At 33.9% G+C, this 15,160-nt stretch overlaps 2 protein-coding genes across 2 annotated transcripts in view; both read right to left on the reverse strand.

The window, feature by feature from the left end:
• LOC106476639 (organic cation transporter protein-like) overlaps positions 1-10,368 on the reverse strand; it is a gene marked incomplete at its 3' end in the record, with an annotated part of 20,694 nt that extends 10,326 nt beyond the window's left edge. Inside the window, exons 1-2 of the mRNA XM_022381375.1 lie at positions 10,320-10,368; positions 4,666-5,056 (exon numbers count right to left, since the gene is read on the reverse strand). Coding sequence (XP_022237083.1) covers positions 4,666-5,052 — 387 coding nt within the window. The remainder of the gene's footprint in view (positions 1-4,665; positions 5,057-10,319) is intronic.
• Positions 10,369-12,841: 2,473 nt separating this feature from the next.
• The window catches only part of LOC106476658 (organic cation transporter protein-like), a 51,101-nt gene continuing 48,782 nt past the window's right edge, over positions 12,842-15,160 (reverse strand). Inside the window, exon 10 of the mRNA XM_022381365.1 lies at positions 12,842-12,945. Coding sequence (XP_022237073.1) covers positions 12,927-12,945 — 19 coding nt within the window. The 3' untranslated portion in view covers positions 12,842-12,926. The remainder of the gene's footprint in view (positions 12,946-15,160) is intronic.

Raw genomic sequence — 15,160 nt, forward strand, 5'->3', positions numbered from 1 at the left:
GTGTAGCTTTGTATTGTTACATAATTTGAATTTTTCTAGAAACTCTCCACACGCCTATGCATATAGCCAATGCAATGCACCAAACAAAAAGAGAGAGTATCTATTATTAGTTTGCTATAATCAGTGTGCTATAAACTTTGGAAGCTATAACTGTGATTGTTATAACGCTTATCAATCGGAAAACTTCAGATACTTGACCAAAAGCATTTACAAAGTTCGAACATTAGAACTCATTTAACCTCAGTGGATTCTCATTGAACATTAGTATTTTTATGAAAACATTGTATAACTTCATCGTGGAAAAACTCGGTGTATGTGGCTGGTGAATAACAAAAGACAAAGCTAGCTAGCTCCCCGTTAAGCGAATTGTACCTACATCAACTCGAAATTAACTGGCTTATCGTGAACCCTCGGTAAGATATCGAAGAAGTTCCAGTTTGTGAAACTTTTGTTTATAAATCATTGTCTGTAACAACTACTTGTAATAACTGTTATTATAAATTGTATTGTTGTCTGTATATTAAAACGTATTTGTGTAAAAAAAAAGAAAACCGTGTGTATCAATCTTTATGGGAAATATCATAAACTGACTGTATATCGGCTTTTACTTAACTGCTAAATTCAAAACACAATTTATTTGACTCAGTTTTAACCCATTTGAAATTATAATACGTAACAATTTGTACACTTGACGTTGTAGGTTTTCAATTAATGAATCAATAGCAATATTTGGTTTCAAGCAGATCGAATGAGAGTATTTTTCGAGTCCTTATGCTTGAATTTGGCGTTAAGTTAAATCTTAATTATTTATTTTTTCAAAAGACTTTCTTAAAATGGTCTATTATCCTAATATGTATCTAGTAATAAAGCATTTTATTAAATCACGTCTGTATTGATTGCAGAGGGTTGATAACGTAATATTCAAACTATCTTGGAGCTTTAACACGTTCGTACAGTACATGTCGTCACATCTGGTCATGATGACCGTTATCTTGGTAAAAACTCCTTCACGAAACTGTCATGCCCAAAGGACACCACTGCTCTTATTTGCTTTCCATAATTCATCTAGTGTACGAGGACAACGGTCTCTCAGCGAGCATTTAAACACTCCAATCACACAGAAATCTATATATGTTGCATCTGACAACTTCACCATGGAATAACACGAATACTCGTTTTATTCTCCAGCTGCTTTAGGTATGCGACGGTTTAGCAGAAGATATGACTGAAAGCCTTATCTTGGTGAACCTATACCTTGTTGGCCTCATTTCCTGATGGAGATCCTCTATATTAACTACAAGGGAGTCTTCGAAATTCTAAATTCATGAATTGAATACAACTTTATGACTTGAATATATGAATATTTTATGTAGGAAAGAGTTGCTACATTCCATTCTCAAAGCAATCATTATTTGGTGGCATTACACTATACATGTATGCTAAGGAATGGGAAAATTTTGTTACACTGCGACGTTATATTGGTTGTGGAGGTCATGTGACTTGCTGAGTTGCGTATTTAAAATCTTTTATAATGTACTTACCCCGTATACATTTACGCTGAAATAAAAAACTGTAAAAGTTAGTAAGTTTGTTATATGTATTTTGGACAAGAAAAGCAGTAATTAGATGTTTATCTGTAAAAACATCTACGCTTACATCATAATTGAAAAAAATATCCATTGTAATCTTCATCAGCAAGCTTTCGAGGCTCTAACAGGATATACATTTTAAAAATGTATACTGTCTTTGAGTCAGTTATATTCTGTTTTATCACAAGTTAAATGAAAACTATCGTCGAACCTACTGTTATTGATATAAAAGGACAACCAAACCAGTTGGTCAAGTATAATAAAGAAACCGTCAACTATAAATAATAACAAAGATGCCCTAACTACAGTCCATAGTCTTGATTCAAGAAATCATTTAAACAAAACAAAAACCTTTGGTGTCACCTTTTACGTTATGTCTTCATTAGCTACAGAAATTCCAGCTGAAATAACTGTTAATAAGATTTATAAGTTTACCAGATATCAAACTTAAAACCTCTTATCACACTGTTTTTAATATATTTTTTTGTAGGACGAAACCTTCAAAGGCATGGTAGTCAGGACACTCGACTCGCAATCTGAGGGTGGCGGGTTCGAATCTCGTCCCCTTTCAGCCATGGGGGCGTTATATTATGTGACGGTAAATCTCACTAGTCGTTGATAAGTAGTAGCTCAAGAGTTGGCGGTGGGTGATGTTGACTAGTTGCCTTCCCTTTAGTCTATTACTTCAAAATTAAGAACTGCTAACGGAGATAGCCCTCGAGTAGCTTTGTGCAAAATTCAAAAACAAACAAACTCATTGACTATTCTATAAGCTACTCACCAATATCAGTTAAATTGTATCTGTTTTGTTATGAAACAAAATATGTAAATGTCAATGTACATAGAGATGATATTACCTATAGCGTTACATATGTATAGATGGTTTGGCAAGGTGACATAAAGAAATTTAATTCAGTTTTACAGGATAGTTATCCAGAGGAACTAATACTGAAAGAAGTAATTTCCAATGGTGAATTGAACTTTTGCACATTCAAATTTTATGTCAAGATACTATGCTGTTAAAAGTTATTTTCGACCCCCCCCCCCAAAAAAATAGAACCATTTTACCTTATTTATCGCTCTAATTTTCAGTGGATGTTGTCAATTTACTCAATGTAAATAGACCTTGAAAGTAGTACTGAATATTCCTGTCGTCTGACTGATGTAAACATTATTTGTCAAAAGTTGAGAAATAAATGTTTTTATTAAAAGTAAAATATGTGTAGAGAAGTTTTATAGACAACTTTTAAATATCTTCTGTTTGTTTGTTTCAGATAATCGCACAAAACTACACAAGGGCTACCTGTGCTAGTTAACCCTAATTTTGAACGAAATACTAAGAGGACGACAGTTATACAACAACATTTACTGCCAGTTATTTGGCTACATTAATCAAATAGTGGGATTTGACAGTTACTCATACAACGCATGAGGGCCCAAATTTTGAGGAAACAGGACGTGAACCTAGGATCGTCGATATGCTAGTCACTATCTCACGTTTGGCCTCCTTTCAAGTATATATGATAAAACGACACTCTTTACTTGCATATAGTAGAACTTAGGAAATTCCCGTTGGTCATTTTAGAGTTTTACACTAGCCTGCTATTTAGGCTCGCCCATGTCATGTTCTTTTCAAAAAAGCTCGCATGTTTTTATTCCTCAACGTCAGCTTACTATTTCATTTTTATCCAGCTCTACACGTTTCAGGTTTCACAAAACTTTTATCGTGTAGTTTACTAACAATTTCACCTTAAGTAATGAATCGTCTTTATGTGATTCCACTTGGCCTACTTTAACATTTATTCGTTTAAGACTTGATAAGTCGTTTTAAGCCAAGTTCTTAACCATTATAGGCCTCACATTAGCATAAAAACTCTGCTAATACTGACATGTAACTTGATTACTCGTTTTTATCCAAATTGCTTCCACTTTTTTTAGATGTAACATACCATCCAGTGGCCAACAAGATCAAGAGCTTATAACGCTGAACTCGGAGTGAGCACAGTGAGCACAACCATAGTCCATTTTGCAACTAGGTGTTTAACTACAAACAAACAGAAGTATCTAAAGTCCGTTATCAGATCGTCCTCCGACAACCTACTGCAGTAGATCATGACTAACAGACACTAGGATGATGTGGATTTGAGCACTGTCTCCTGTGCAGATTTTAAAGAAACGTTACCGCAGTTTTATCCCATTCAGTCGATCAATCTTATTTTTTCATTAAATTAACCAGAAACAGATATTTCTGAAATAGATAACAATTTTGTTAAAACCCTAAAAAGTATGCCACTCGTATTTAATGCCTCAGAGAAGGCTTGAACTTGTAGATATTTTATATATAAACTTTTATAATGTAAACCTATTGTTTATTTGGTAAAATTTATAAACAGTGTATGAAATAATGTCAGATATATTACGTTTAATTTGATTTCATTTTTTATATATTATACATAATACATTCATTTTGAGCACCTTTTTTTAAATTAATAATTGATGTTTTGATCAATTAAAAATCGGTGATTTGCGATATGTATTCAGAGATTCAATTCATAAGGGGTAAGGAATTGATAATTTAGAAAGGACATTCTCGTTATACCTGAGCTTGAGTTGAGACCTTATTTTCTACAAAATGCATATATTTACGTATAATAACATCAAGAAACAACAATATCTCAACGTCATGCAGTATATTATACATTAGAAGAACACAAATAATTAAATATTCGAACACCAGCTTCATTGTACGTATAAGATCATATTTTATAACATTTTGTTTCCCTTAAAACGTGCACAATGGAATATGTAGTTATATGTTGGTTTTCGTCTTGTCTTACATACTCAATGTCTCTATAATTAACGAACTCATTAATATATTACATCAGGTATATGTATTAATATGTATAGGTATTAATATATTACATTCAGTTTTATCATTTTAACTTCTGATACTAATTAATTGAAACTAAGCTATCATGGCTCAAGTATCATGGGCTCAAGTCTAGAAGTTTAACGTTAAGCTTATTTTTGTACTTAGTTTACTATAGTTAAATATTGTTTACTAAAAAAATATTACCTCATCTATGATTGTAGACTTATAAAGAGAGCGATCATACTCCCAGGAGCTGCATCTAACAACCGAGTCTTCTTCCTCCATGCTTGAGTTGTTAAAGTTTTTATACATTAAACAATGACTGTAGGTGACGTTATCATTCGTTTTTGAATCTAATGGAATAGCTAAAGCCTTCCATTGATCGTTGGTAATATTTGAATATTTTTCAGGACGTTTGCACCAATAGTCAATATTTGGAGCAAAAAACACAATCCCCATAACATGCCAAACATGAGGTATAAATAAACAAGAGGATAATAAAAGTATTCTTGTTTGCCATGGTCCGAAATGTCCTACTACGTCCACTAATTCTTTAGTATTTTCAGGTTTCTTATCATTGAGGTCGGCCATCTTCCTAGAAAAATACTAACACGTGATACCATTAGAAATAAAAACGAAAAGGAAAATTCAATACAATAATAAACTTGTATGGTAGAATAGTAGCAAAATCCTATGAACTTAATATTTCTGTAGCGACTTAAACACTTGATATCATACGTACGGTAGTACTTATAGTAGGAACGGAGCGGATACACAATACATGCAATACAAACTATTTACTCCAAAACACCTTTAACAACCAAATAATAAACATTCAAAAGTATTTGAAAGACACCCTTGGGTGATAAACAAATCACATACAAAATTACAAGACACAGAACCATTTGAGAAAGTCAGCAGAGTAGATACAAAAAATTCACAAAACCACAAATTTCTCAATCTCACCTGTCTGACGGACATTGTTGAACGCTTCTAGCTGTGTAGCAAACAGGCTTACGTGCTAATGCTAACGTGAAGTAGTTGACTAAATTAATGAACTAATTTATCAATGTTTAGCATATGTACCCAACCACAATTCACACTACACCATCCAAATTACATTGCACATCATAGATTGTGCGCCATCACATTTACAGTGCACATGCACATCGCAATGTGTACACAAACCATAAGTAAAGAAAATGCGCGCCACACGCACACACATACACCATTATTTGCATATACCATAATATTACGGTGCACACTCACACTGATGATATACATACATGATATCAACACAAATGAATGAATGATGCATAAGATCATGTCACATTGTGTAAAAAAAAGTACATGAAGAAGTGGAAAAAATATTAAAAAAAAATTTGAAAGTGTAGGAATGGGTGCGCCAAAAATTGAGGAGACAAGGTAGGAATGGGCACTGTGTAACATAACTTCATCTGTACAACCTCACAAGGAATGTGTCCAGCATCCGGTCCATGCCTACTTCCTCTTTCTGTGTTTATGATATTATACAATTTTTGGGTACATATAAACGTGTATCTATGATTCTTAAACAGTAACGAATTCATGATGTCGATACACAGAAACCTCATAGGATTTTTTATCTTTGCATTTTAATCAATCTATATAGTTAATGTACGAAATCCTGTTGCCTTCTCATGCAACAGCAAAAATAGGGACAAATATCTGATTCTTCTGGTGTCGTACAAACAGACTTTACAGTACACTTATTTCTTCCAATAATTCGCTTCACAGAAACCTCTAGACATGTAAGATAATCATAACTAAGTTTGATAAGTTTAGTCCACCTGGCTTATTGTATACAGGATAGAAAAAATAAACGAAGTATACATGGACAGGATATTGGATACGCCCTCTTGTGAGGTTGTACAGAGGCTGGTTTGTTACAAAATGCCCATTCTTACCTTGCTTTCTCACTTTTCGGTGCACATATTACTACACGTTCAGTTTTTTTTAAAATATATTTTTCCCACTTGATTAATATAAAAATACTATTAAAATGGTTTAGAGTATGCAAACTGACAGTCACTTTACCGGAAAAGCTTAGTTTTGTTGCACGAGTTAGCATCTGAGCTTATTACCATAAAAAATTAAATAATCCGTAAATGTTCCATATAGAGAGCCTATTTTAATGTTACTAGTTTTGAAAGGTAGCGTGAGAAAATACTTCTGTTTTAATAGAATATTTTTTCACGTGTTATTATTCTGTATCCATTTATAGATGTAAAAGGTTGAGGAGGGAGGAGTCTATTCCTTCCTGAAGAAGCAATGTTCATATTGGTGATGATGATAATACTAATATTCATATTGGTGATGATGATAATAATGCATACTTTGTAAATATAGGACTTTCTCCAAGTTCAGGCCATTTGTCGTATTTATGGCGTCGTTAATGTATCAGCAACTAGGGTGCATTTGTTTATGAGATTTTTGTCATTTTCATTATTTGGAATGTTGGATGAATGTTTATAAGTATACTTATGTTTCATGTATTGGTAAGATCATATATTTATGTTATTTGCAAGTAAGAACTTATTTCCTTTCAATTTAAATGTGTTTTCGTTAAATCTTATTAGTTATTATGCTTTAGGTATTTTTCAAGTTACTAATAAACTGGTAAGAATTAAAGTTTTGTAGATTTAGTAATAATACAAATATGGTTGAACTCCTTGAAATACTATTGAGTTTGCGCCACAAATATTAACAGCAAAAATATTTAGAGTAAGAATATCAAATTGAAGTTTGAATGTAACTAACTTTCATAGGTTTTAGTGTTTGATATATTTATCTATAACGTTTAGTACTTCTAGTAAATGTTTATACAAGATCTTCATTAAATTGTTCGTTATTATTTTAATTAATTAAACAATCTAAATTCTTAACAATATGACATTAGAAGATAATATTCAAGCTTTGGAGCAGCTAGTACAACAGCTAAGCCTACTTTATAGTGAAGAACCCATGGAATGTTAAGTAACATTATAACTCAAGCAGTAGAGCTGCTGCGAATAATAAAAGTAACCCAATATGTAATTCATTAAAGTTTGATAGAGGAGAAATTCGAACATTAAAAATCAAAATACAATTGTAATAAAATATGATAAAAACAGGATTATGAAATTTGGTAAATCAGATTATTTATAAATTAACCAGATATTACTTTAAGTAATACAAAAAATTAAGACGTGACTCCATAAAGCCCCCCACCCCGCAAAAACAACAAACAAACAAAGTTAAAAATTCAAAGATATCTGATAAAACGTAAGGAATAATTTATTTACATAAACATAATAAATATGTATAAGAACATCAGAAGATCACCAATAATTATTTTAAGGTGTTCCGAAAATACAAGGTTTCTGCAAAATGTTGTACATATTTTAAAACTTAATAATAATAGCTTTGGACTGAATCAAAAGATATTCCTTAAATTTCCTATCAACTAAAAAAAAGTTTTCACGAGTCTCTAAAATTTAGATCTTATAAGGTGTCTCATTAATTATGTGCGCTGGCTTATTTGTTGTCAAGATTGGCAGCTGTAAAACTATCATTATTTCATGAAAGGTTTATTCTATTTTTATTTACACTTAATTTTGTGGTCTGCGAGTCGAACCTGTTTATATATAAAAAAACATTTACTGAAATTGTTTGTTGTTTTGAAAACGGTTTACATATTTCAGTCAGCATTGTTTGTTTTGAATTTCGCGCAAAATTTAGCAGTGTAAGACTAGAGGGAAGGCAGCTAGTCATCACCACCCACCGCCAACTCTTGGGCTACTCTTTTATCTTGGCATGTGTGTAATGTTCAATCTTAAAAACTCACAATTTTTTAAAAAACAACGATTATTTTATACACAATTTTATAAAAATGAGATTGTTTCCAGTCTTCAAATTACTAAAATACAATAACTTACTGTACAGGATTGAAAAATTGTTAAAATGCTGATGAAACTGGAAAACAATCTCATACACTGTACATGTTTCGATGTATACTAGTGCGTCATCCTCAGAAGCGTAATGTTTTGCAAAAAATAACAGTTATTTATACAATTATCAAAACACCAATTTACATATTAAAGAATTTCACGCCATCTGCTGACAACATTTCCATCAGGTCTATCATCCTTATTTAATAATTTAAATTTACTTTTTTTACATTTAATTATCTCAATAGATTCACGTATGTTCATACCAATTAACTTTTTAGCCCAACCTGTACATTTATTTGGTATGAATATACGTGAATCTATTGAAATAATTAAATACAAAGAAAAGTAAATTTAAGTTGTTTTTTTCCAATTGTGAGTTTTTAAGATTCTGCTGTATGTAGAAATGAAGTTTGCAGTTCTCTTGAAAAAACAACTGCGACAAATGTTTTATGCACGGCCACCTGGTGAGCTCAATAACATTACAAGTGTTAACGAAACTTTAGTGTTCATGTTTATCAATGTGTTTAACAGGTGGCTAAGTAACCTATAAAAGTACTCTGAAGTTAACAGAGAGCATTTGTAGGTGCGTTAGTTTTTATTATTTATAAAGTTTCCAATGCTGACTGTGTTCCGGCATGGCCATGTGGTTAGGGCGCTCGCCTCGCATTTTGCGGGTCGCGAGTTCGAAACCCCGTCACACTAAACATGCTAGCCCTTTCAGCCGTGGAGGCGTTATAATGTGACGGTCAAACCTACTATTCGTTGTGCAGGCGAATGAATATGTAAACCTATATTTGAAATTAATTGCATAACTATAAATACATCAAGTAAATGATTATATTCACCTATCTTTGAACTGTTTACCTAACGGCGCTTACTTGCTAAAATACAGGATGTCTACAAATAGTTGTATTCGTTTTGAAACGAGATAACTTTGATACGAAACACGACATAGACCCGTAAAACTTTGTCATAGCTCAACATATTTTGGCCTAGTTAACATTCTATATTTTCTCAACAGAAGGTTCCATAATGGTAGCTGTTCAGGAAAAACTTTCAATATTCTGCTGTATTTAGAAAAAAAAACCACTGATCCACGCCTAGTTCGAGCCATAGCTACGTCATTTGTTTTATCATAAAGGATGTATGACCTCTGGAAACAAAATTAATGAATCTGTAAATAGGATACTTAGGAAAAGAAATGCAATTTTCAGCGCCATGCTGTATTTAGCTGTCTGGTATCTTCCTCAGGAATCTTAGCATAACAGGACTGGCACAGTAAATTTTACCATCAAACTTTAAATCTTGTATTTCTCATGAAAATTCAAAAAGTTCTTAATAATAATAATACGTTTCTTAAAATGTAAAAAAAAAACCCGTTACAGCCTTGATATTTCTCTGTCCGTAGCATCAGTTTTTGTTTCACCTTTATTTAAAACCGGTTTGGTTTGCTTGTTTTCAGATTTTCGCTCAAGGGCACATAAGGGCTGTATGTTCCTAATTTTGAACTGATAGACCAGAGGGAAAGTAAACGTCAACAGCAGTCAATGTTGATTTGTGGGTTACTCGAATAGTGGGAGTTTAACATCATTTTTATAACGCACCCTAATTATTTGCAGCAACGGGACAAGAACCACAGACTCTCGGATCCTTGCTAAATCAAGTATATGAAACATGAGCAATGACAGTTCTACGTCAGTTGATTCTAATAAAAATAAAACACACTTTTCTAGTTATAACCCTGTTTATAATCTGTGATGGAATTTCAATAAGACTTTTATGTGTAAACATATACTTATAGATGCGAAAACAATCAACAGCAAACATAATATGGTTGAACTATTGCAGTAACTAACTAAATATATAAATTCGATAGAAGATACTGACCTGATTTTTACGACCCTAGAAGAAAGCGATGCTGTAACGTTCGTTGATGCTCGGATATTTGGAAGATTTTAATGATGCACGTAATCCAGCGGTAGCAAAATTTACGATAAGCTATTACGTGCTGCCTCCTTCTGGCAGCCTTGAAACTAAGGAATCAACCCTATAGCACGTTAAGTGTACTATTGAATTTATGCACTTTACAACCAAACTTTAGATGCATATCAATGTAATTAATGATAAAACAATTTCATTGAGTATAGTTACTGTTTCAAATTTTGATGATATTATTCTAGTGGGGTCAGAGGGCTTCCAGAGTTATTAAAACCATCATTTACTGGAATCTCGGGTTAACCCGTCACGTTACGGTTAAGAAATCGCACAAAGTTCTCGAACTGAATGCTACAGCGGTGTGGTGTATTCCTCCTTTTTTTGACAAAGTAAGAGAGCTAATTAAGTGTAGTTTTTATTATATTTACTTAAGGACAACCATAAAAGAATCAATTCCAAGTGCTTGAAATTAATAAAATTTGAAGCTCTTTAATTCTCTTATCATATCGCATGAACATTTACATATATATTTTCCACACTTTAGGACCCATTTCTGAAAGCCTTGATTGCCTGTTTTCATCCTAAGTTGAATCAATAGGTTATTATAACTCCCAAAACCAGTCAGTGACAACACCTGGAGTTGTCAGATAAAATTAGCCTTGCAACCGGTACAATAATGTAAGTAAAGAAATTACATTTTGGAGAGAAAATTTGAATAATTTCTCCATGAATAGCTGTAGAAAAACAGACAAATATTATTTGTAGCAATATCTAGGACAATCCTTCCCATTTCACCTTTCATCTTCTCCTATTAACTGCCCCCCAGTGGCACAGTGGTATATCTGCGGACTTACAACGCTAGAAACCGGGTTTCGATACCCGTTATGGGCTGGTCACAGATAGCCCATTGTGTAGCTTTGTGCTTAACTTCAAACAAACCCATAACTAGGCTTTGTCCATCTACTGCATGATGTAGTTCTCTGTTAGATCTTTCCATTTTCTCCTATCCTTGGCTTTTTTTCCTTGATAACGGTTCTATGTTTCTTGTGGTATCATCTCTCTGCCGCAGACTTTGTCTTCCTCTTGATATTTTACCGCTCTTGTTCACCATACTTTTGTTCATATTGTCCACCTGCTGTCTGTTAATCTTATGGTATGTCCTGCCCATTTTTATTTGTTCGTTCCAATAAACATGATGATTTCTTTAACCTTTGTTTTTTCTCTGATTGTCTTGTTTGATATCTTTTCTTTTAATCTAATGTTAAGCATATATCTTCCCATCGCTCTTTGCGCGATTCTTAACTTGCCTAGTAATCAACAAGGTCTGATAGCCACAAGTCATTGTTGGCATAATGCACTGGTCAAATACTTTCCATTTAAGTGATATTGGTAGTCTTTTACCTGAGAATATTTTCCTGCATCTTTTGGTTTTTATTCTTGTAAAGCACCTCCTCCTACGTCGTATCTCTCGTTTTTAAGTTTTGGCCCGAATATTTGTACATTCTTGGCCAAAATGTTTGCATATTGTATAATAAATAATATCATTATTATTAATATGAATGTCACAAGAAAATGTTACCAAAACACACATAATGACGAAACATAACATCAAAGTATTATAAACCGCGTCTGTAACTTTATATCAGTTCATATTAGACATTCAGTATTTGGTTGGTCCTCCTCGTACTCTAATAACCTCTGAAAGGTGACGTGGCATGCTTTGATGAGGTTATTTATCTTATTCACTGTGATTTCATCCCAAATTGTCACTAGAAGGCATTGCAACTCAGATACAGTAGCTGGTTTAGGATCGTGGTTAGCAATTTTCCGACTCAGTTCTGTCCAACAGTTCTCAATAGGATTAAAATCTGGAGACTTTGCTGGCCATGGAAATCTTGTGACGCTCTCCTGGTCGAGATAATCCTATACAATATGTGCACAGTGGCCAATGTCATTATCATTCTGGAACACAAGGTTATTGCCTAACCTTGCCCTAGCATATGGCAGAAATGTCTTCTCTGTGTGATTCCTTTAGCAGGCACCATTGATGGTTCCCTGGAAGATATAAAGAGCAGTTTTTCCACCATGATGAATAGTTGCCCAAACATGTACTCCACCACCTCCGTGTCTTCCCTGTGGGAAAGGCAGTCTTTCCTCATCTGTTCTTCAGGCAAACGACGAACATGAATCCCACCATCAGCTTTAACAAGCTGGAAACAGAACTCATCTGAAAAGATGACATGTCACCAGTGCCCTACCTGTAAGTTGGCATGCTGTCTTTCCCAAATAACATGGTTAAGGTAGTAAATTCTGTTTAATATCGGTTTTCAGATAACACTTCTTGCAAAATAACCTGTTTTGGTTAGTCTCCTATTCACTGTTCTTCTGTATACCTTGGTATGATTGTGTTCATGCCATTCCTGTTGTAAGGTGTTTCAAAACTTCTTTCAACCTGGATGTATAGCCTAATCAAAATATGGTCATCTCGGGCAATAGTTTTCCGACGCCTATCAATAGATTTTCCTGGAACAACGTCTCCTGTAGTTCGATGACGTTTCACTACACTGGATACAGTACACTATATAAAATAGGTAAAGTGGTACATCTACATTAATACCCCTATACAAGATACAGTCCAAATAAGTAATACGTATATTTATTACAGAATAATTTAAAATATTTAGTTAGAGTTATCTTATTAAATCCATAAAAATCAATTTATTCATTAATATATTAATGTTGGAAATTAGAAACTGTTATAAGACCTGCTACTATGTAATTCTTATAGAATCTTTCAAGATCTTGACAGTAGCATGGAGGTGGAGGATGGGAACTATACTAACAATGTAGGTTTGGCTTGTATAGTAATACCTTAACATCGTGGTATTTATATTTAAACATCATTATAGGGGCCTGAATTTCAACTTTAAGGACAGTTTTACTGTCTCTCCCATTGATGTATGTATTCCAATTATTTATTTTTTCTTAGATTTATTTTATGTTCTAGTTTTTTTCAGCAGCCACCTTCCCACATCTGACTGCAGACAGCGAAAGGTGGTAAAGATGTGGGACATTCTGGGTTAGAGCACCCATATCTACTCTTTTTTATTTGTTATTTGTTATCATTGTTATGAATGTGAGGTCTGTGAGAATGAGGTTAAACTGGATAGACGGTGTACCCCCAACGCAATTTGGGTCTTACTTCCACCAGTACCTCGAAAATCAGGGTACATTGCATAACTACCCATCTTATGGTGTGTGCCCCTGTGGAACATGTCTGTTTTGTAACTGCATTGTTTTTATTTTTGCTTTCATTTTCTACGTAATATTACAAAGTTATATATACCTTTCCATTTCTCTTGTTTCATGAACTAGTTTATTAAATTGACTTTCCATTTTTAATACAGGGTCTTAATGTCTTATTTTCCTTTTCCCTAAGTTCCTCCCTTCTCTTGATAAGCATTTCTTTGTTTACTTATGAAAGTGAAATGTTTATCGTGTCTTTATCCTGCCTGTAAAACCTTATAAATAAAGGGCGAATGATTTTACCATACAAACAGGCTAAACCATTGTTAAGAGATGACTGCGCAAGTGATTTATCATCGAGAATAATAGTGTTTTTTGTTTTTTTTACAATGTAGAATTTTAAAACTTTTATAATGATATTCTAGCTGAGTGATTCTAACATAGTAATGCATATTATTATGTTTGGCAGACCACAACTCAATTTCTTGCTGTGTGACAGTCCATGTCGGCACTGCTGGTCATGTTTTATCTAACGGCCCTGCATCTTGACAATAGCCGTGCAGCATAGTTTCCACTAAAAACGACTACATTGTAAGACTTTCAGGTCCAAACATCTCACAAGGACGGCGGTTTCCCAGGGATCATTTCATGAGTCTTATGACACAAAAATCCAGAAATGCTTTGTCTGGTGACTTGAAGGGTATATCTTTGTGTAGACTAGCACAAATACCCGTTTAATTTTTCAGCTGTTTGAGGTATGTGATATTTGAACAGGATATTTTAGATCGCATATCTTGTTGGCCTTATTATCAAACTGAGGCCCGGCATGGCCAGGTGGTTAGGGCTCTCGACTCGAAATCTGCGGGTCGCGGGTTCGAATCCCCATCACACCAAACATGCTTACCCTTTCAGCCGTGGGGGCGTTATAATGTGACGGTCAATCCAACTATACGTTGGTAAAGAGTAGCCCAAGAGTTGGCGATAGGTGGTGATGACTAGCTGCCTTCTCTCTAGTCTTACACTGCTAAATTAGGGACGGCTAGCGCAGATAGCCCTCGTGTAGCTTTGCGCGAAATCCACAACAAACAAACAAACAATTATCAAACTGAGATTCTCCTTGATTATTTTGCATTCTGTAGGCATGGGACATGTAGACGGCTTTTGCTATTGTTCTTTGTATTTGTGGATTATCAAAAAACTACACTTTTCTTACCCCGTGTGGGGTTTGATTTACTGCAGGTCTGCTTTTGGATGGTCCTGGTACCTCAAGTTGATTTGTATTCCTTTATTTTACTAATGTCGTTAAGTACAAGAGGTATTTCAAATCTAGAAATTCTAAATCCTTAATCTGTATTTTGTGTAGAAAAGGGTAGTTACATACATTTTACAAATGCGATCAGTTTTTGGCGGCATCACACTACATACGTTATGGTAAACAAAGTCAAAATGCACTTCTGATACATACCCTTCCATTGTGACTTACTCCCCTCCAGTGGCACAGCGGTATGTCTGAGGACTTACAACGCTAGAAACCGGGTTTCGATACC

This window comes from Limulus polyphemus, unplaced genomic scaffold (assembly GCF_000517525.1).
Source record: "Limulus polyphemus unplaced genomic scaffold, Limulus_polyphemus-2.1.2 Scaffold158, whole genome shotgun sequence".
In the NCBI taxonomy this organism is placed as follows: Eukaryota; Metazoa; Arthropoda; class Merostomata; order Xiphosura; family Limulidae; genus Limulus; species Limulus polyphemus.